Below are 23,560 nucleotides of genomic sequence, written 5' to 3'. Positions count from 1 at the left end.
CACAAATATCAACATAAAACATTTTTAAAAAGAACAAAATAAAACAGATTAATGTGGTTCAAAGCCACGACGAGTGCAGACCGTGGTAAGTATTGTCTTCCTATCCTTTATCCTATTTAAAAAGAACTTCCATCATTCAATATTATGTATACTTGTACGAATTGGATGGCCAGAGTCCACACCACATAATGCCCACATAATTATGGTTAGAGTTATAGTAATAGTTTTAGCTATATTTATATATAGTCACAGTGGTGGGAAAAGTACTCAAATGTTTAATTTAAGTAAAAGTATCAATACTGCAATGTAGAAACACTCTGTTAAAAGTAAAAGTCTGGTAATCAAAATGTACTTCAGTAAATCAAAATATACTTACTTACAGTACCAAAAGTAAAAGTACTCATTATGCAGACTGTCCCATTTCACAAGTTATCATAATGTGTAAAATGTATAAAAAACATCTTTTGAAAATAGCAGATCTACAAGCACACAACACGTCGCTTTGTGGACGTGTTGAGCTTGTAGATCTGCTATTTTCCAAATAGCCAACACTTAAATAGGCCTTTAGGAGGGCCATTCAAGCAAGCCGCAAGTGGAGACTGGCAGTTCCACCACGGCCTAAGAAACCATCACGCCAGAGTGAAATGTTTGGATCGGGCGGTGCACCGGATCTGGTGCAGCGCTCGGGTTCTGGACCTGGTGAGACGAAGGAGGAGCCCAGCCAGGAGGCCACACCCACAGAGCCTAGTCCACTCCACGTGCCAGAGCCTCCCCGAGTCCCGGCAGAGTAGTTCCGGAGAAGCTGATAGGCTCTATTCACAGCAGCCATAGTATGAAGACATTCACAGGTGTTACCAATGATACTAATGCAGGCTCTGTTCCATTCTGGTCAAACAGAGTCAGGGTGCTGATATTGTGCATGTTGGCTCACTGGAAACACTCTGTTACACCAGTGGGTCTACAGTTGGGGTCATGGGCTTCCAAATGGCCCCTTACAGGTGTGTAAGCTTACAGGTGTGTAAGGGTCCATTTGGTTCCATTTGTACACTCTCAGAGTTATGGGGGTCGTGGAAACCACTGTGCTACACTAAATGGAACAGAGCCTTCATTAGTATCATTGGTAACACCTGTGAAGGAAGTGATAATATGGCTGCTGAGCATAGAGTGGCCCTGTCTTTCCCGAAGAGCACTGACCGTACCTGGGACGTAAGTCGGGGCTTGATCAACCCCGGCTGGGCCACCTGGGCGAGGGTGTATTTTGTTGCGAGACCCGAAACACCCTATGACCCCAGGTTGCAACACTGATGATACGTCCCAGGTGCATCCATGTGATGTTTTCTTTATAGTTCAAATAACTGCAGTGGAGTAAAAAGTACAATATTTGTCTCTGAGATTTAGTGGAGTATAAGTATAAGTATAGAAAATTGGAAATGCTGCAGTAAAGTAACAGTACCTCAAAATTGTATTCAAGTGCAGTACTTCAGTAAAAATGACTTTCCACCACTGTACAGTTATAGTTATGGTGCTTGGTATGGACAGCTCTTCATGGGGTTCTGGGTGAAGATCAGTGAACTCACAGAACAGCTCCACAAGTCAAAGTGATATTCTACAATAGCTCAGTGGTTCTCAACCTTTTCAGCCTGCGACCCCCCAAAATAATCATATTTGAACAGGGGACCCCCCAAAATAATCATATTTGAACAGGGGACCCCCCAAAATAATCATATTTGAACTGGGGACCCCCTGCCAAGCATGAATGTAGGAATTGGGGCATTCAATTTAGTTTGACTCGGTTCCACAGATAAATGTATAGTGAAAATAGCAGATGTACAAGCTCACAACGCCTCGCGCTGCAAGGCGTTGTGAGCTTGTAGATCTGCTATTTTCACCAATGTAGCCTCTTTCTTATATTATTTGACAATTTGGCCAATGTTTGACCAGTTTTTATGGTGCAGTTTGTTGATTATACTTTTGATGCAGTAATGGTCTTTAAAATGACCTGGGGGTCCCGACTCACAGGTTGAGAACCACTGCCACCGCTTTCTGCTGAGATCAGTGGGCTTACAAAGGGAAACAGCGCCCCTTGGTGGACGTGCATTGTAATCACCAGAATAATATCATTCTCATACTAAATGGTGTGAGTGTGACCACAGTAACACACTATTATTACTGTAATGCACTCTGGAGCAACTTTCTGACGGTTCTTAATTTAGGGTCCAGGGACCACAAGGGGTCCAGATGGAGCCTTTGGGGGTCTGTAACTCTGAGAGTGCGCAAATGGAACCAAATGGACCCTTACGGGTCAGTGACTAGAGTGTACACTTCTATTTGTAGCCTAATCTCTTTGAAGATTTGAGTTGAATTAACCCTGAGGATTTTACAGTGTAGATTTGTCCCAGTGATATCAATCACAGACAGACAGACAGGCAGGCAGGCAGGCAGGCAGGCAGGCAGGCAGGCAGGCAGGCAGACAGGCAGGCAGGCAGGCAGGCAGGCCTGTGTGCGTGCGTGCGTGCGTGTGTGTTTTATAAATAAAACACAAGCAAAGCAAAGTATTAACAAGAGCTTATGACTAATATTAACTAAATTGGATCCACTGGAACACAGTTGTGGATGTACAAGGTTTCCACCTGACAGTAATGATATAGGGGTCAGGCCTGGTTGAGGCACAAAGGAGTTTCCCCAGTGACTTTGTGTAGTGCTGGGGGACCATAAGTCTGTGTTAACCATTAACACTATACTCTCTGAGCAACATATTTCTACTCAGGGGTGGAAGAAGTACTCAGATTTCTTACTTAAGTAAAAGTATCAATACCACAATACTCTGTTACAAGTTAAAGTCCTGTATTCAAAATATTTTTCCAACAGCCAATCTAAGCTCACACATAGTGTGAGCTTAGATTGGCTATTTTTGAATAGCAAAAATATAGAATAGGGATATGCATTGGCTGTTCTGTAATAATAATCAAAATCTGTAAAGCAACTTGTAACTAAAGATGTCAAATAACTGTAGTGCATTAAAAACATTTGCCTCTGAGATATAGCCTACTTGAGTAGAAGTATAAAGTATTGCAAAATGGATATGTTTAAGTGAAGAAAAGTACCACAAAATTGTACTTAAAGGAGTAGTTCACCAAATCAATCACAATCAATTACACACCCCATGAAGCATTGAATTCATGGAGATGTTTTTGTTTTTGTCGCATTGCTAAGACAATAATTTGGTTACCGGCGGAAAGATGCTAATGTATCCGGTAGGAGATTCAAAGGAGTCTTTTTGAGTCTCCTACTGGAAATACAACCGGTCATCAAATTATTGTCTCAGGAATGCGTCAAAAACAAAAACATCTCCATGAATTCAAGGCTTCATGGGGTGTGTAATTGATAGAAAATAAGTAATTTTTTGAACCCAGAATCCCTACATTCACTGAAAATAGCAGATGACACATTGTGAGCTTTTAGAGCGGCTATTTTATTTTAGTGCATCGTTTGTGACATTGTGTTCAATGATTCGTGCCTTCACTGCTGTCATTTCTTCATTTTACAAACATGCACTCAGATTGTGCAAACAACTGCCATATCTCTCATTCACACGTGTGTGAATTGACACATACACACACACACAGATGATTGTTAAGTTAGACAGACCTTACAGTTTTACATATTCATACAAATGTGTCAACATTGCATTGCCTGTAGTCACGTGTTTGTACATTTCTATGTACTGTACCTATGCACCTTATGTCAGGTGTACCTCACCCCCTAGCACTCACCTCTCCTTGTATCGCTTCTTGTACCTCACCCCCTAGCACTCACTTCTCCTTGTATCGCTTCTTGTACCTCACCCCCTAGCACTCACTTCTCCTTGTATCGCTTCTTGTACCTCACCCCCTAGCACTCACTTCTCCTTGTATCGCTTCTTGTACCTCACCCCCTAGCACTCACCTCTCCTTGTATCGCTTCTTGTACCTCCACCCCTAGCACTCATCTATCCTTCAATAGTGGTGCGGCATAGCTAACCTATCGTTCATCTTGTGATAGAAGCGCCAAATTTGGCAGATGTGTGTGTGAGCTTGTAGATCTGGATATTGGGGCATTGCAGATGCATGGCCACCAGCGGTTGGTCTAATCTTCCTAACCCACCCCTTTAGTGGCTGAAATGTTGCAGGAAGGTCAAATGTGTGTTTGTGTGTGTGTATGACGCAAAGAACAGCTCGGTAACTGTTCATGTCAATTGCTAAAAAAGGGGTGTGTCATTTCAGATGACAACTTTCAAGTTTGACCTATTAAGCACAATTGACTCATGGCTATTACATTTTTGGGCCTTTGTGACACATTTCTCTGCTGTTGATTGGTTCACCATGTTTCAAAGCGTTTGTCTTTCAGGAAGGGGGTTCTGTCCTTGAAGCAGTTGTTGAAGAGTCTGGAAAGACATGAAAGGATGAAACATTTTAATTCAACAGGTATGATGTGTGTAGTAAACCATGTTGATGATTTATCTACACACATGAGAACATGACAATAATTTATTCTATTAATAATGAACATGTTAATTTTATTGATTTATTTTTTATTTATTTTTTATGAGGATTTATTTGCACATTTAAAAAGAACAAAAACTAATTTGTAACAACAGCATAATATTGGGTTGGGTTGTGCAGGTGATATTTAGAAAACCCTGTGGGGTTTATAGAGTTAATCTCGCCTCACTTAACAACAAAAAAATACAAAGTAATAAAAAACAAACATAAAATATAGCTGCAAGCAGCAATTAGCGGTTTCGAGAATAATGGCAGACTGGCAGACTGTGACAAGAGTGGCAGACTGGCAGACTGGCAGACTTTGACAGAGTGGCAGACTGGCAGACTGGCAGACTGGCAGACTTTGACAGAGTGGCAGACTGGCAGACTGTGACAGAGTGGCAGACTGGCAGACTGGCAGACTGTGACAGACTGTGGCAGACTGGCAGACTGGCAGACAGACAGACAGACTGTGGCAGACTGGCAGACTGGCAGACAGACAGACAGACAGACAGTGACAGAGTGGCAGACTGGCAGACTGTGACAGACTGGCAGACTGGCAGACTGTGACAGAGTGGCAGACAGACAAACAGACAGACTGTGACAGAGTGGCAGAGTGGCAGACTGGCAGACAGACAGACAGTGACAGAGTGGCAGACTGGCAGACTGGCAGACAGACAGACTGTGGCAGACTGGCAGACTGGCAGACAGACAGACAGTGACAGAGTGGCAGACTGGCAGACAGACAGACAGACAGACTGTGACAGAGTGGCAGACTGGCAGACAGACAGACAGACAGTGACAGAGTGGCAGACTGGCAGACAGACAGACAGTGACAGAGTGGCAGACAGGCAGACAGACAGACTGTGACAGAGTGACAGAGTGACAGAGTGGCAGACTGGCAGACTGGCAGACAGACAGACAGACAGACAGACAGACAGTGACAGAGTGGCAGACTGGCAGACAGACAGACAGTGACAGAGTGGCAGACAGGCAGACAGACAGACTGTGACAGAGTGAGAGAGAGAGAGAGAGAGAGAGAGAGAGAGAGAGAGAGAGAGAGAGAGAGAGAGAGAGAGAGAGAGAGAGAGAGAGAGAGAGAGAGAGAGAGAGAGAGAGCAAAGTGCACATGTCTGAATTAACAGGGTCATGTTTTGCATAATGCAATTTAAATGTAAACTGTGACAAGTGGGGTTTGAGCCGTGGACCTTTGGCACATGAGACTAACACTGTATTGATCAAGCTATTCAATCCACAGCCTTGGTCAGTGAGAAGGGAGAATCCAACAAAACAAAACAGTCATGTTGTGTGTAATGCAATTGAGTTGAGGTCTGCATGAGGTGAGATTTGAACCGGCGACGCTCTGGTATCAAGGCAGATGATTAAGCCATTGGGCCAACAGACCCGAACTGATGAAAAGGGAGTTCACAGACATGACACACTTTCACGCAAATTGCTCAGAAATACTGGATTTAAATGTTTTTCAAACTGCTCAAAATTGCAGACAATCTAAGGGCGGAGTTTACTGGTTAACAATTGCACATGCATTCATTGATACAGTCATGTTGTGTGCAATGCAATTATAATGAATTCTACATGACGTGGGATTCGAACCAGGAACCCTGTGGTTTCAAGGCAGATGATTAAGCCATTGGGCCAACAGACCTGTACTAGTGAAAAGGGAGTTCAAACACATGACACAATTTCACGCAAATTGCTCAGAAATCCTTGGTTTAAATGTTTTTCAAACTGCTCAATATATTTCGGAATGGAAACTAGTGGAAAATAGTCGATCTACAAGCTCACAACGCGTTGCTATCTAAAAAGGTGTGAGATTGTAGATCGGCTATTTTCACAAGAAAGTATGTCATACATAAAAAAAAACTACTCTCAAAAGCATTTCGTGTTATTGTCTAAACATTGCACTTGTCTGAATTAACAGGGTCATGTTTTGTACAATGCAATTTAAATGTGAACTGTAATAAGTGGGATTCGAACCAGGGACCTTCGGCACATGAGACTCAGACAGTGAAAAGGGAGAATCCAACAAAACAAAACAAAAGCGCGAATGAAGTACGTCATACATTGAAAATAACTACTTTCAAGTATGCATTTCCAGTCATCTTTAACAATTGCACATGTATTCATTGATATAGTCATGTTGTGTGCAATGCAATTATAATTAAGTCTACCTGAGGTGGGATTCGAACCGGCTACCCTATGGTTTCAAGGCAGATGATTAAGCGATCAAGCTATTGAACCAACACACCTGAACCTGTGAAAAAGGGCCTCAAACATGTATTTGACACAGTTTCATGCAAATTGCTCAGAAATCCTGGATTTAAATGTTTTTCAAACTGCTCAAAATTGCAGACAATCTAAGGGCAGAGCTTACTGGTCAAAGTGATACATGTGTTCCTCATGAGTCAAGGCACATGTGTAAGCAGGTTTAACGGCTGTCGGCCAAACGAGGCATGACTTTTGCCTGTTTAAAGTTTGCATTTTCAAAAAATTGCTATAGCGCCCCCCTTTGACCAATTGGAGTAAGATTGGTTTCAGTGATACTTGGAAGGACCCTCTACAATATTGCAAAGTGTCAAACAAATGTGAGTCTGCATGTATGTGTTAGGGGCAGATGAATAATTTAAAAAAAGCTGCAATTTTCATTGGCTTATAAAAGCTTAACGTTTTCACTTATGGAAAATCCGCTAAGTTACGTCTGTCGGCATTGGTCCAAAGTTCATGTGTATACAGTTTCGTACAGATTGCTCATAAATCCCAGGAGGAGTAGGCTTTTTACTGCTTTTTACTGCTTTTCATAGAATTCGAAATGGTGGGAGATCTAAAGGTCAGAGGTCAAAAGTCAAACAGTGAAAGTTGTTAGGCATGAGGAGACGCATGTGTGTATCGAAGTTTCATGGCTGTAGGTCGAACAGGGCATGAGCTGTACCTGTTCAAAGTTGGCATGTTCAATTGAGTGCTACAGCGCCACCCTTTGGCCAATGGTTGTGAGTTTCGGGTTTTCGCCGTTTGGCATAGCCCTCTACCATATTGCCGAATTTCATAAGAAGTGACCAGGCGGTTAGGCCAGAACTGGCAAAAACGGCGGAAGAATAATAATAAATATAGCTGCAAGCAGCAATGAGCGGTTTCGAGAATAATGGCAGACTGGCAGACTGTGACAGAGTGGCAGACTGGCAGACTTTGACAGAGTGGCAGACTGGCAGACTGTGACAGAGTGGCAGACTGGCAGACTGGCAGACTGTGACAGACTGTGGCAGACTGGCAGACTGGCAGACAGACAGACTGTGGCAGACTGGCAGACTGGCAGGCAGACAGACAACCAGTGACAGAGTGGCAGACTGGCAGACTGTGACAGACTGGCAGACTGGCAGACTGTGACAGAGTGGCAGACAGACAAACAGACAGAATGTGACAGAGTGGCAGAGTGGCAGACAGACAGACAGACAGACAGACAGTGACAGAGTGGCAGACTGGCAGACAGACAGACTGTGGCAGACTGGCAGACTGGCAGACAGACAGACAGTGACAGAGTGGCAGACTGGCAGGCAGACAGACAGACAGACAGTGACAGAGTGGCAGACTGGCAGACAGACAGACAGTGACAGAGTGGCAGACTGGCAGACAGACAGACTGTGACAGAGTGACAGAGTGACAGAGTGGCAGACTGGCAGACAGACAGACAGACAGACAGACAGTGACAGAGTGGCAGACTGGCAGACAGACAGACAGTGACAGAGTGGCAGACTGGCAGACAGACAGACAGTGACAGAGAGAGAGAGAGAGAGAGAGAGAGAGAGAGAGAGAGAGAGAGAGAGAGAGAGAGAGAGAGAGAGAGAGAGAGAAAAGAGAGAGAGAGAGAGAGAGGGAGAGAGAGAGAGAGGCAGTGAGAAAGAGAGGCAGTAAGAGAGAGAGCGAGAGAGAAGAAGTGAACATGCATTAATTAACAAAGTCATGATTTTTGTTCAGTAAATTATATTTGGACCGGTTAAATTGAGGTTTGAACCAGGGACCTATAGACTTGTGGGTAGACAGTGTAAAGGATAAGGATAATTCCAGGTCCGTTCATGAAAGTCCTTGCGGTCTTGTTTCCAATGAGGGCCTGTGAGCAATTAGGGGTTAAGAGTCTTGCTCAGGGACAAATTTCATTTCATCGACACATTTGCTGGCCTGGCCTGGAATCGTACCTGGGGCAACCAGGGCCTCTGGCTCCTTAGGTGGGCTCACTAACCACTCAGCTATGGCCACAGTACAGACTGAGCCATTGGATAGACAGAATTGGATTTCATATGTGGTAAGTTATCATACAGCATGGGTTGCTTATTATATACATACAAGCTCATAACGCGTCACATTGTAGATCGGCTGTATGTGGTTACTGTAGGTGTTGTATTAATAATTACATCTGCAAAGTAACAAGTAACTAAAGCTGTCATCTGCTGTAATTGTAGTAGAGTAGAGTAGTAAAGTAAAAGTACCTAAAAATTGTACTGTGCATGTGGCAGGTGTGATTGGTGATGAGTGAGAGGGGTGGATCCAATCCATGGGAATAGGGGGAATTCCAAATGATGATCACCTCAACGCATTGTTGGGGACAGGGATCGAACCAGCGACCTATGGATTCACAGGCTGCCTCTCTTCTCATTGAGCTAGAGATATGGCCTCCCTGATGGTGTCTGTTGATATCTATAGGTTTTTCCGTCCATTATGAACCAAGCCTCTATTTCGCTAACTACTGTAGATCACTGGTTCACAAAACATTTACCAATAAAGTTTTTTTTTTTGTCTCCTCGGACTGGAAACTAGTGAAAATAGTCGACCTACAAGCTCACAACGCGTTGCTATCTGAAAAGTTGTGAGATTGTAGATCGGCTATTTTCACAAGAAAGTATGTCATACATAAAAAACAACTACTCTCAAAAAAGCATTTCATGTTATTGTTTAAAAATTGCACATGTCTGAATTAACAGGATCATGTTTTGTATAATGCAATATAAATGTAAACTGTAATCAGTGGGATTTGAACCAGGGACCTTCGGCACATGAGGCTCACACTCTACTGGTGGAGCTATTGAATCGACAGCATCAGATAGTGAGAAAGGAGAATCCAACAACACAAAACAAAAGGGCAAATGAATTACGTCATACATTGAAAATAACTACTTTCAAGTATGCATTTCTCGTTATCTTTACCAATTGCACATGCATTGATACAGTCATGTTGTGTGCAATGCAATTGAGTTGAGGTCTGCATGAGGTGAGATTTGAACCAGCGACCCTGTGGTATCAAGGCAGATGATTAAGCCATTGGGCCAACAGACCCGAACTGATGAAAAAGGAGTTCACACACATGACACACTTTCACGCAAATTGCTCAGAAATGCTGGATTTAAATGTTTTTCAAACTGCTCAAAATTGCAGACAATCTAAGGGTGGAGCTTACTGGTCAAAGTGATAGATATGTTCCTCATTGATACAGTCATGTTGTGTGCAATGCAATTATAATGAAGTCTACCTGAGGTGGGATTCGAACCAGCAACCCTGTGGTTTCAAGGCAGATGATTAAGCTATCAAGCTATTGAACCTACACACCTGAACCAGTGAAAAGGGAGTTCAAACACATGACACACTTTCACGCAAATTGCTCAGAAATCCTGGATTTAAATGTTTTTCAAACTGCTCAAAATTGCAGACAATCTAAGGGCAGAGCTTACTGGTCAAAGTGATACATGTGTTCCTCATGAGTCAAGGCACATGTGTAAGCAGGTTTAACGGCTGTCGGCCAAACGAGGCATGACTTTTGCCTGTTTAAAGTTTGCATTTTCAAAAAATTGCTATAGCGCCCCCCTTTGACCAATTGGAGTAAGATTGGTTTCAGTGATACTTGGAAGGACCCTCTACAATATTGCAAAGTGTCAAACAAATGTGAGTCTGCATGTATGTGTTAGGGGCAGATGAATAATTAAAAAAAAGCTGCAATTTTCATTGGCTTATAAAAGCTTAACGTTTTCACTTATGGAAAATCCGCTTGGTTACGTCTGTCGGCATTGGTCCAAAGTTCATGTGTATACAGTTTCGTACAGATTGCTCATAAATCCCAGGAGGAGTAGGCTTTTTACTGCTTTTTACTGCTTTTCATAGAATTCGAAATGGTGGGAGATCTAAAGGTCAGAGGTCAAAAGTCAGAGTGTGAAAGTTGTTAGGCATGAGGAGACGCATGTGTGCATCGAAGTTTCATGGCTGTGGGTCAAACAGGGCATGAGTTGTACCTGTTCAAAGTTGGCATATTTCAATTGAGTGCTACAGCGCCACCCTTTGGCCAATGTTTGTGAGTTTCGGGTTTTCGCCATTTGGCATAGCCCTCTACCATATTGCCGAATTTCATAAAAAGTGACCACGCGGTTAGGCCAGAACTGGCAAAACCGGCGGAAGAATAATAATAATGAAAGTGTAGAGATGTAATAGGGTTCGAAGCCTGATAGGCTCTCGAAACCTAATAATAGTGAAAGTGTAGAGATGTAATAGGGTTCGAAGCCTTACAGGCTCTCGAAACCTAATTATTTGGCAACATAAATAATACAACAATAGATGCACAGTATAACAAACATAAGTATTGAATTCTACTCACCGGACAGTTTGGATGGAGGTATTGATGGAGAGCAGCTGGATGAATCTGTCCGTTAGAGCATCAGTGAGATTATTGTGACTTAGACTACAACACCACAAGGAAGAGAAAGGACAAAGGAATAGATTAGTACCTCATGTATACACACACACACACACACACACACACACACACACACACACACACACACACACACACACACACACACACACACACACACACACACACACACACACATACACAATTCTAAGATACTACTCACTCCAGGACGTGTGCTTTGTGCAGGTGGGGGATCAGAGTCTCTAGTAGCTGGTCAGTGAGGTGACAGCGACTGAGGTCCAGTTCTGTCAGTCCCTCAGAGTGTTCCAGAACCAGGGCCAAACATCTGCAGGCCTTCTCATCTAGTCTGGTCTCACTGAGGTCCAGCTCTCCACCCAAGGCTCCAGTCAGGGAACCTGCTCGCATCACTGTGTTCCTTTCACTGCCCTCAGGGACCAGAGATATGAGCTGGAGAAGGAGGGATTTGCTGCATCTGGAGAAGAAATACAGAAGAATAAAAACATTGAGATGAATGTGGTTTTAAACCTGCTTCATCTTAGATTTAAATCAACTTTATCAACACATAGTAAGACCAGTGATGAAAAAGCAACAGCAAGCAGCAAAGTGTTGTCCTTCTCACCTCAGACGGACTCTGTTGAGGACAGGGAACAACAGGTCCAGCCCACTGTCCTGTACCTCACAGTCTGATAGGATGAGCTGTGTGTCCTGGCTGCTGCTGTTGCTGTGTCCCAGGACAGTAGAGATGTCCCTGCAGTGTGTGACAGTCAGAGAGAGAGACACCACCTGCTGTTGCTCTGACAGGTCCACAGAGGAGGAGCAGGACAGATCCAGTCTGTACTGTAGAGCTCTGAGCAGACCTGCTGCTGCTGCCCCCTGCTGTGTCTGACAGGTAGTGCCGCAGTGGAGGAACGTCAGCAGCAGACTCCTGTCAACGCTGGTTTGAGGATGTACAACACAACACATTTAATCATCACTTCATTGATCAAATATTAATAAGAGATGCAAATACATAACCATACAACATAACTAGACGTGTTGGATTACCTATCGAAGATAATGCCATCATAATCGCTCATATTCATATTGCATATTCTAAATGCATGTTTGCATTGACAATTGGCTACATCCAACTTACCTGAGATGAGAGACGTTGTCCAGAGAGTACAGGATGTTCTTAGTTGCTTGTGGTGGTATGGAGGTCCACAGCAGACTGAGTTCTGTCACTTTGTCACAGTGTTTGAGGGTAAAGAGCAGAGCATCACAGTCCACTGTGTCCAGCTCCGTGTTGTTCAGGTTGATTACATATTCTAATGACCTCAATAAACTGGACGCATAGACACCGGAACAACATTCATGTGTCTCTCTGATGGCACACAGTGTAAAGCTGGGACTGGGTCTGAAAAAATGGATTATTGTTAGTATAACATGCTGAATTACAATTATAGTAACACTAGAAGATGTACAAAATATTTTCCACCATTAAAAATAGTCTACAATGTAAACAAAATATATCCATTCAGTGATTATTTTAAACTCACCTTTTAAATAAAACTCTGTCCAGAAAGGGTAAAAGACCTTTGATGCCTCTCTCTGAGATCCTGTTCTTCCTCAACTCCACAGTGAACATCTGAGCTGATGACAGCTGTAGCAGATAGAGAAGAACCTCCCAGTCTAGAGAGCAGGAGGTCAGCTCTCCAGCAACCTTCTCCAGGAAAGACTTTGTCAAGTCCTCATCCTGAGCTGTAAACACAACACCGGCTAGCTGCTGCAGAACCCCTGGATCACATCTGAAACATGTATGAGTTATGGAAGAACATGTTACAGCACCAATATTGTAACACACATAATGATTCATAAACTGGTATATTTCTGAAAAATAATGTAAAATATGAATCAGTTATTCATCAGGGACTTGACTAATAGTCGCTGACTATTATGTTAGTGTATGATATATTTAACCTCTAAAAATAATATTAAGAATAAGTAGTCTAGGTGGATCCACCAACATATGGTGGATTGTCTTTCTCCACCAGTTTTTCTCTTAATCCTTGAAGGGTGTATTGTAGGATACTGCCAGGTGCCAAGCTGAAATAATGTCCCATGGCGTTAATTTTTAACCTTTTCTTACAGATATCCTGACCCTAAACCCCAAGATGGAAACAAGAGAAAACAAGCATAACATTTGAAGGAAACAACCTACTAAGACAAATTAAACTATTTTTCAAAGCAATTTGGACCCAAGGAATTAATTGAAGTGATTATTATTAAGATTCAAGCTCATCTTGACTCTATTAGAGGACAAATAAAGTAGGTTGAAACTATACACACTATAGGATGGCAGGTCTACAAATGAATCTGGCATCTGTCTACATAACATGCTATCTAAATTGCATTTTAGCCTTGCATAAGCCTGCAAGGTCGTCAAGGCTAGGGTAAGTGCTACGGGCTAAAGTGGAGTCTGAAGAGGTGAGTCTTCAGATTGCGGTGGATTATAAAATAATCTAAAATAAAACTTTAAAAGGTATAGCATTTAGCTTCTAAAGCTTTTATAAAAAATAAAAAAGCTATAAAGGGATAAAGTAACAAATAATATACATCAATGAATCTATTAACCACTAAAGCCCTATTTTATACTTTGTCACACAATGGTGTCCTACAAAAGAATATGCAAACTTACAACGTGTCCCATCGTCACACATTGTAAGCGTCGACGAATGAAATTTGCGCGTATAATGACACACCCAAATTAGGGATAATTTATTAAGCAATTATTTTATTAACTTATCAATTACTGATTATTCTTGTAATCGATTAAATCGATTAGTTTGATTAAGTGTTGCAACCCTAAATGAAAGTAAAAACATTAACCTGAGTTGTGAGATGTAGGGTAGACACTGAAGGAAGATCCTCACTTCACTCTCATCTGACCAGCCTCTCAGCTCTACTGGTTTCTTCTCTGGTTGGAGTTTCAGCACCTCTAGGAGGAGGGAGACCTTTCTCTCTGAGAGGTCTACTCTGGTTGGAGTTTCAGCACCTCTAGGAGGAGGGAGACCTTTCTCTCTGAGAGGTCTATGGACCAGACTGCAGGAGCTGACTGGTAAACTGGTTGTATTGCTGGAAGAACACTTCTGCCTCTGTGCGTCTCATAGCTCTTCACATAGGAGTATAGGTCCAGTAGTACATCACATTGATACTTCCTGAGTTCCCGATCATCAGGCAAGTTAATAAAGGGGAATGTTTTGTAATTACACACAGAAGACAGAATCTTCTCCCTCGTTTCTTCTTCCTGTTCTGCTGCTTCACAGATGAGCTTCCTAAGGAGCTTGGTTGTCCACGCTCCATACGCAACACTGCAACAGTTTAAAGTAAAACCAACATGAAATATTGATCTCAGCATCATAAACATAACCAAACGATGATAAGACACTATCCATCAGATTTTAGGTTAAAGAATCAGTATTTACAATTTGCAATTTAGGCAATTAGCAGACGCTCTTAATCCAGAGCGATTTACAGTAAGCAAGAAAAACACAAGGTAATACATCAAATAAATAGCATAGTAATCTAGGATCATAGGTAACCAAAGAACCTATCATCAGTCTTAACAGTATAATATCAAAAATCTATAATCTGTACATTGAAACTATACATACTATAGGGTGCCAGTAGTACATCACATTGATACTTCCGGTGTTCCCAATCATCAGGCAAGTCAATAAAGGGGAATGTTTTGTAATTACACACGGAAGACAACAATTCCAGAATCTTCTCCCTCGTTTCTTCTTCCTGTTCTGCTGCTTCACAGATGAGCTTCCTAAGGAGCTTGGTTGTTCCTGACGTTCCATAAGCAACACTGCAACAGTTTAAATTAAAACCAACATGAAATATTGATCTCAGCATCATAAACATAACCAAACGATGATAAGACACTATCCATCAGATTTTAGGTTAAAGAATCAGTATTTACAATTTGCAATTTAGGAGATAGTTTTATATGTGTAGACTAATATTCAATGAAAGTAGGGCTGCAACAATCGATTGTTTTCTTAGTGATTATTCCATCAATTACTTTTTTGTATTAATCGAATAATCGAGACGTGTGTTCTTTTATATATAATTTAAAACAAATATTTTATATAAATGAATCTATTAACCACTAAAGACCTATTTTATACTCTGTCGCACAATGGTGTCCTACAAAAAATATGAAAATATCAGATCTACAAGCTTAAACGCGTCCCATCATGACAGGTTGTAAGCTTGGATCGGCAAATAAAATTTGCACGTGTAATGACACGTGCAAATTAGGTATAATTTATGTAATGAAACACCCAAATTAGGGATAATTTATTACGCAATTATTTTATTAACTTATCAGTTACTGATTATTCTTGTAATTGATTAAAAGGATTAGCTCGATTAAGTGTTGCATCCCTAAATGGAAGTAAAAAGATTAATTAACCTGAGTTGTGAGATGTAGGGTAGACACTGAAGGAAGATACTCAATTCACTCTCATCTGACCAGAAGATCCTCAATTCACTCATATCTGACCAGCCACTCAGCTCTACTGGTTTCTTCTCTGGTTGGAGTTTCAGCACCTCTAGGAGGAGGGAGACCTTTCTCTCTGATAGGTCTATGGACCAGACTGCAGGAGCTGACTGGTAAACTGGTTGTATTGCTGGAAGAACACTTCTGCCTGTTTGAGCCTCATAGCTCTTTACATAGGAGTATAGGTCCAGTAGTACATCACATTGATACTTCCGGTGTTCCCAATCATCAGGCAAGTCAATAAAGGGGAATGTTTTGTAATTACACACGGAAGACAACAATTCCAGAATCTTCTCCCTTGTTTCTTCTTCCTGTTCTGCTGCTTCACAGATGAGCTTCCCCAGGAACGTGGTTGTTCCGAATCCTGACGTTCCATAAGCAACACTGCAACTGTTTAAATTAAAACCAACATGAAATATTGATCTCAGCATCATAAACAGAACCAAATGATGATAAGACACTATCCATCAGATTTTAGGTTAAAGAATCAGTATTTACAATTTGTAATTTAGGCATTTAGCAGACGCTCTTAATCCAGAGCGATTTACAGTAAGCAAGAAAAACACGAGGTAATACATCAAATAAATAGCATAGTAATCTAGGATCATAGGTAACCAAAGAACCTATCATCAGTCTTAACAGTATAATATCAAAAATCTATAATCTGTACATATAAACTATACATACTATAGGGTGCCATGCAGGTCTACAAAGGAATCTGGCATATGTATTGTCTACATACGTAACATGCTATTTAAATTACATTTTTGCCTTGCATAAGCCTGCAAGGTCATGAACTGAAGGCTATTGCAAGTGCTACGGGATAAGGTGGAGTCTGAAGAGGTGAGTCTTCAGATTGCGGCAGAGTATAAAATAAAATAAAAATTTAAAGGGTATAGCATTTAGCTTCTAACGCTTTTACAAAATAGAAAAAAACTATAAAGATAGATAGTGTATCATTTGATGATAGAGTATTATTTGATGCTGGGATAAAGTAACAAGTTATGAATAATCAAAGCCTTTTAACGACTTATGCCCTATTTCAAACTTTGCAATTCGATGGTGACATGGTAAAATTAACCTATCTACAATCTCGCAACACATCGCATTATGACATGTTGTGAGCTTGTAGATCTGCTATTCTTTGCTATTTTGGTCAATATTTACTTATAATGTCATGGCCCAAATAGGGACACCAGGCGTAAAGTGGTTGAACACAGAAGAGTGCATAAGAAATACCTTATCATCTTCAAAACAGTTGTTGAGATAGTTTTATATGTAGACTAATATTCAATGAAAGTAGGGCTGCAACAATCGATTATTTTCTTAGCGATAATTCCATCAATTACTTTTTTTGATTAATCGAATAATCGAGATGTGTGTTCTTTTATATATAATTTAAAACAAATATTATAAATCAATGAATCTATTAACCACTAAAGCCCTATTTTATACTTTGTTGCACAATGGTGTGCTACAAAAAAATATGAAAATAGCAGATCTACAAGCTTACAACGCGTCCCATCGTGACACATTGTAAGCTTAGATCGGCAAATTAAATTTGCGCCTATAATGACAAACCCAAATTAGGGATAATTTATTAAGCAATTATTGTAATAGCTTAACAATTACTGATTATTATTGTAATTGATTAAACGGATTAGTTCGATTAAGTGTTGCACCCCTAAATGGAAGTAAAGATATCAACCTGAGCTGTGTGAGAGAGAGAGAGAGAGAGAGAGAGAGAGAGAGAGAGAGAGAGAGAGAGAGAGAGAGAGAGAGAGAGAGAGAGAGAGTGTGTGTTAATACCTGAGATATGAGATGTAGGGTAGACATCGAAGGAAGTTCCTCACTTCACTCTCTTCATCTGGCCAGCCTCTCAGCTCTACTGGTTTCTTCTCTGGTTGGACTTTCAGCAGCTCTAGGAGGAGGGAGACCTTTCTCTCTAAGAGGTCTATAGACCAGACTGCAGGAGCTGACTGGTAAATTGGTTGTAATGCTGGAAGAACACTTCTGCCTGTTTGAGTCGCATAGTCTTTGACATGGCCGTACAGGTCTAGAAGGAAGTCCCATTTTCTACAATGCAAACATTTAGACAACTCAATCACTTTCTCTATTGTCTCCCTCTCATGGAGAGCTGCTTGCACACACAGATTCATCAGAAATCTATTTCCTGATTGATTTTGAGAAGTAAACCTGTAGATTAAGAAAAAAGAGGAATCTGCATTAAAACTTGAAAAGCCTAAAACATACTCAGACTATTCAAGTAAAAAGGTCATAATGTGTAGTTACACAAATGTCATTTTCACTGTATCTTGTTAAATCTGAACTCCAAATTAGTCTTTAATACGTAACAATACAAGATAACAAGATATACACATAATTATTACATGCCTTGCTATTAAATTGTCAATATGTATTTTTAGCTGTATATTAATGGTTAAGATACTTTTAAAAGAAGGGTTAGGAATGTGAACATATATTTTCTGTTTACTAAAGAGCTGTGGACCCCTGTTACTGAATAGAGAGAGCAGAGAGAGAGCAGAGAGAGAGAGAGAGAGAGAGAGAGAGAGAGAGAGAGAGTGTGTGTGTGTGTGTGTGTGTGTGTGTGTGTGTGTGTGTGTGTGTGTGTGTGTGTGTGTGTGTGTGTGTGTGTGTGTGTGTGTGTGTGTGTGTGTGTGTGTGTGTGTGTGTGTGTGTGTGTGTGTGTGTGTGTGTGTGTGTGTGTGTTAATACCTGATCCTTGAGATGTAGGGTAGACACTGAAGGAAGCTCCTCACTTCACTCTCTTCATCTGAACAGCCTCTCAGCTGTACTAGTTTCTTCTCTGGTTGGAGTTTCAGCAGCTCTAGGAGGAGGGAGACCTTTCTCTTTGAGAGGTCTATGGACAAGACTGCATGAGCTGACTGGTAAATTGGTTGAAATGCTGGAAGAACACTTCTGCCTGTTTGAGTCTCATAGTCTTTGACATGGCCGTACAGGTCTAGAAGGAAGTCCCATTTGCAACCAAACCAAGTTTCTGAAAACCAAACCACCTTCTCTATTGTTTGCGTGATTAACCTCTCACAGGGAGCTGCTTGCACACACAGATTCATCAGAAATGTATTTCCTGATTGATTCTGAGAAGTAAACCTGTAGATTAAGAAAAAAGAGGAATCTGCATTAAAAACTTGAAAAGCCTAAAACATACTCAGACTATTCAAGTAAAAAGGTCATAATGTGTAGCTTACACAAAGGTTGTCCGATATTGGCTTTTTTACCGATAACCGATATACCGATATTGTCAAACTCTTAATTACCGATACCGATATATGCGGGGATTATTGTGATTAGGGTAAGCTCAAATTTCATATCACACACACCATACAGTAAGAACTACTGTAAATTATTTAAAATAAAATAAAAAAAAAATATATTTTTTTTTTAAATTTAAAAAACGGTACCGATATTTTCCGATATCGATTTTTATGCTAATATCGGCCGATAATATCGGGAGGCCGATAATATCGAACATCCCTAATTTTAACTGTATTTTCTTAAATCTGAACTCCAAATTAGTCTTTAATACATAACGATACAAGATAGCAAGATACACATATAACTATTACATGCCTTGCTATTAAATTGATAAAATTGGAAAAAAAATATACTTTTAAAAGAAGGGTTAGGAATGTGAACATATAATGACTGGAAGAGAGAGTGAGTGAGTGAGTGAGTGAGTGAGTGAGTGAGTGAGTGAGTGAGTGAGTGAGTGAGTGAGTGAGTGAGTGAGTGAGTGAGTGAGTGAGTGAGTGAGTGAGTGAGTGAGTGAGTGAGTGAGTGAGTGAGTGAGTGAGTGAGTGAGTGAGTGAGTGAGTGAGTGAGTGAGTGAGTGAGTGAGTGAGTGAGTGAGTGAGTGAGTGAGTGAGTGAGTGAGTGAGTGAGTGAGTGAGTGAGTGAGTGAGTGTGTGTGTGTGTGTGTGTGTGTGTGTGTGTGTGTGTGTGTGTGTGTGTGTGTGTGTGTGTGTGTGTGTGTGTGTGTGTGTGTGTGTGTGTGTGTGTGTGTGTGTGTGTGTGTGTGTGTGTGTGTGTGTGTGTGTGTTAATACCTGATCCTTGAGATGTAGGGTAGACACTGAAGGAAGATCCTCACTTCACTCTCTTCATCTGACCAGCCTCTCAGCTCTACTTGTTTCAGCCCTGGTTGGAGTTTAAAGCATTCTAGCAGGACAGAGACCTTTCTCTCTGAGAGGTCTATGGACCAGAAATATGGTGGATAAAGTGGCTTCATCATTGGAAGAACATCTGTATATCCTTTACTGCTGACATGTAGGTAAAGATCAAGAAGGATGTCATCTCTCATAGTGTTAACAGAGAACAATGACAGGAGTGTGTTCACTGTCTGCAGAAATGCTTCCCTCTCATTAATTGCTGCTTCCAGGCACAGATCTAGTAATAGCTTCTTTGTTTCCCCCTCCAGTAATCCAGGGAATTGTCCCTGAACCAGTGAGCCTGCAACTCTGGAAGTGTCTCTGAAACTTAATTGCAGTATTCAAACATGGGTCACAAAAAAGGTACAGTACAACTTTCTAGTATAGTAGTTATTAAATAAGCAAATCATTTCATGATTTTATTCTTTAAAATGTGTGTGTTTCAAAGTGAATTCGTTAATTCAAGTTGCAAAGTGGATGTTGACAAATTTGAGAAAGATATTATAGCATCAACATTGCACAAATGCACACACCTGAGTTTGCTGATACGAGGCAGAGACTCCAACAGAGTCTGTCTCAGATCTTGAGAGGCACTGGTCTTCCTGTCCCAGAGGAGGCAGAGGTGAACACTGTCTGGACTGTTCTGCATGACCTCTACTGCTCTTTCAAACACTCGTCTTTTACCACAATCGACTGGGAGGTGCAACTCATTTCTACCAAGGCCAAGTAAACCTCTGTAGTCCATCTCCTCTTCACTGAGGAGTAAAGCCTCCCAGAGCTGGCTTTGCAAGGTATCACACCTGGAAGAAAAGGTTTTCCTGAAGTGAGACCCTCCCTTCCATATTAAATATAATTAGACACGTTGTAACATTACAGTATGTCCATCTTTGCTGTTTCATGGTAAACGCTGTACTATGGTTTTGGGCCAATTGACTAAGTTAACCACTTGTACCCTAGCGTCCCTATTCTGTGACAAATATTTTGCGGAAATAGTCAATCTACAAGCACACAATGTGACACGTTGTGAGCTTGTACATAGGATATGTTCGGCAAAGACATTTGGTGTAGAAGGGAAAAGGAGGAGGCCTATTAAAGGGGGGACTCTGGTCTATGGAGTATATAGGGTTTAAGTGGTTTTAAAAGCTTAGTATCTGTATCATATTAAAGTAAAATCATGAATCCTCTCACGCAGATAGTGGTCTAATTAAAACAGCATTGACTAATGCACAGTATAGGTGCTATTGTAACAACCTAATTAGATCAACTGTAGACCATATAGACTATAGAGGGTAAATACAAATAAATGCTCACCCATCCATTTGGATGTTTTTCAGGCAGCCAAGTATTAATCTCAGTCCTTGTTCTGGTACAGTGTCCTCAAGTTTGAGCTGTATTTCTCTCTCTTTGGACTGACTGATTACATAAGACACAGCACAATAATGATGAGGATCAAGATTCTCTTCACTCAAATCAAGGCAATAATCCAGTTTTTTCAGAAAGTCACGACAGGCCTCAGTGGACTGAGATTCATACAAGCACTGGCATAAGAACAGTATGTTCTCAGCGTGATCTTCATTTGGTAGAGAAAAGAGAGTGTTTACCACGTCTCTGATGAAAGACTCAGCGATGTTTTTCACCTGCTGATCTGGCGCCAGATATTTAAACTTGTCAAGATTTGTCTCCCTACACAAACCACACAAGAAAGGGATCACATGTTTCATGTGTTTCTTCTCTTCGGTGCAGCAATGTTGCAGAAGATCAGTTATTTTGTCAGGATTCTTCAAAAACCACAACGCTGCAAAAAACTCCTGTATGGTGTAGTGGAGAAATGCAGAGTGGGTTTTCCAGTCTGTAGGTTGCTCTTGAACACAAAGTGTGTTTAGGAAGGCTGAAAGAACACAGCTTTCTTCACAATCTGTTAAGTTCACAGTTTTTTCTTGAGTTGCCTGAAAAGCAGCCTTTGCCAAAGCAAGTATTGCTTCACTGTTGTCTCTGATATACTTGTTTAGTTTATTTTTTGTTATTTCCTTGCCACTGTGCTTTCGAATGCAACCACGGAAAATGTTGATGCATATATCAGTTAGAGTGCACAGTCCTTCAGGAGCCACAGAGTTTGTAAAAGAAAAGCAGGCAACCACCATCAGTGCATATACTGGGACATGGCAAAGACTGAACAACTCCAGATTGTTCTCAATGGTGCTCAACTGCTCAGAATTCAACATCTTAGCTAAGTACTCTCTGATGGATGTTGTGCTGAAGCCTTTCACCTCCACTCTGAGAGAAGCCCAGTCTGATAGGAAGTCTTCTGATTCAACCTCTGGTCTGCATGTGATCACGATCTTTGCATCAGGAAGGTCGCCTGACTCGCCTTCCACAAGACTCTCTATCACTGAGGAAGACAGATCTGTCAGTCCATCAAAAATGATAGTAACATTTTCAGAATGCCTCTTTATGTCCTCCAAGACCTCTTCTTTTCCTTCAGCTGGTTCACTAAACTTATTGAAGAGAAGATCCTCCAAACTCAAGGGATTTGTGATTTTTCTCATATCAAAATAGAACATGTAATCTAGGTCCTTGTTGTCTCTTCCTCCCCAGATTTTCAGCATTTGACATACAGCTGTTGTCTTTCCAACTCCAGGCTTACCAACCAGGAGAATTTTGTTCTGACGTGTTTTGAGTAAATTGTCTACAGATGTTTCCTGTTCATCCACAGGAATATAGGTCTTCATTTTTTTACGCCGGGGTTTCTTGCATTTTTTGCTCTTTAATGTCATTCTTTCAGATGGTGTATTTTCACAAGTGTCTAATACCAGTGGAGTGTAAGACAGATGTGAACACTTGTACTTTGGTAGAAATGTGTTGGTTTGTTTCCACACATCTTCTGATAGTTTACATGTTTTTTTCTTTAACTTTTCCTGGTATCTGCTGCATAGTGTTGGACCTAAAATGACAATAATAGAAGAAGATAATAAATCATCGTTAAACTGACTGAAATATCAATATCGCAATATCAGTGTTCAAAACTGTTTCTTCTTTATAAACATTACCTGTTAAATAGTTGATTTCCACATCATCATCTTTGAAAGAAAAGCAGCTGATCCATTGATGTAGGTCTGGTCTCAAGGTCCTCTGTCTAGTTATGTCAATGATCTTCAGTAATTCATAGCAGGCCGCCTCTCCTTCGTCTGTGACCCTGTCCAGTATTGCTCTTCGCTTATTAAAGTCAGTATCCTTTGTCTCTATGTCACAGACCCCCTCCTCAGTGAACACTTCTCTCTGGTACAGATTCTCCACAATAAGGGAAAGATTCTGTAATCCTTCATTCACCAGGTGGATTCTGGCATTCCTTATGTATTCCACAGCTGACTGACTTGTTGACGCCATGTTGTCACTTTATTCTCAACATGTACTATAACCTATACTAACCTGAGTGCATAGGTTTTTTAAATGATAATGTAAACCTTAGCAGTTCCTAAAGTCTTATATCTGTCTGGATGCACATCTGTTATCTTAGTGTGATCTGTGTTGTGTTCTATGATTGTGCTGATTGAAGTTTAGATCCAGTTTAGATACATCTGCTGGTTGCTCTTTTAATG

General features: G+C 41.0%; 2 protein-coding genes across 2 annotated transcripts in view; both read right to left on the bottom strand.

Annotated features, from left to right (window-relative positions):
- Positions 1 to 4,117: 4,117 nt before the first annotated feature.
- The window catches only part of LOC311061179 (uncharacterized protein), a gene marked incomplete at its 5' end in the record, with an annotated part of 36,228 nt that continues 16,785 nt past the window's right edge, over positions 4,118 to 23,560 (bottom strand). Inside the window, 3 exons of the mRNA XM_084079738.1 lie at positions 4,118 to 4,423; positions 11,170 to 11,253; positions 11,429 to 11,698. Of these exons, the coding sequence (XP_083935864.1) occupies positions 4,357 to 4,423; positions 11,170 to 11,253; positions 11,429 to 11,698 (421 nt within the window). The 3' untranslated portion in view covers positions 4,118 to 4,356. The remainder of the gene's footprint in view (positions 4,424 to 11,169; positions 11,254 to 11,428; positions 11,699 to 23,560) is intronic.
- LOC311061180 (uncharacterized protein) lies at positions 11,842 to 22,830 on the bottom strand (the record flags this gene model as incomplete). Its single annotated transcript, XM_084079739.1, has 9 exons — positions 21,276 to 22,830; positions 20,498 to 20,764; positions 19,863 to 20,291; positions 17,585 to 17,851; positions 15,689 to 16,165; positions 14,095 to 14,241; positions 12,765 to 13,013; positions 12,362 to 12,550; positions 11,842 to 12,160 (listed from the first exon to the last, which is right to left on the bottom strand). Exons 1-9 carry the CDS (start codon positions 22,736 to 22,738, stop codon positions 11,842 to 11,844), a joined length of 3,807 nt encoding a protein of 1,268 aa, XP_083935865.1. The 5' UTR covers positions 22,739 to 22,830.

Source organism: Gymnoscopelus microlampas (genome assembly GCF_963454915.1).
Source record: "Gymnoscopelus microlampas genome assembly, chromosome: 15".
Classification (NCBI taxonomy): Eukaryota; Metazoa; Chordata; class Actinopteri; order Myctophiformes; family Myctophidae; genus Gymnoscopelus; species Gymnoscopelus microlampas.
Note: the sequence above shows the minus strand (reverse complement) of the source record. Positions and strands in the feature narration are given on the sequence as shown.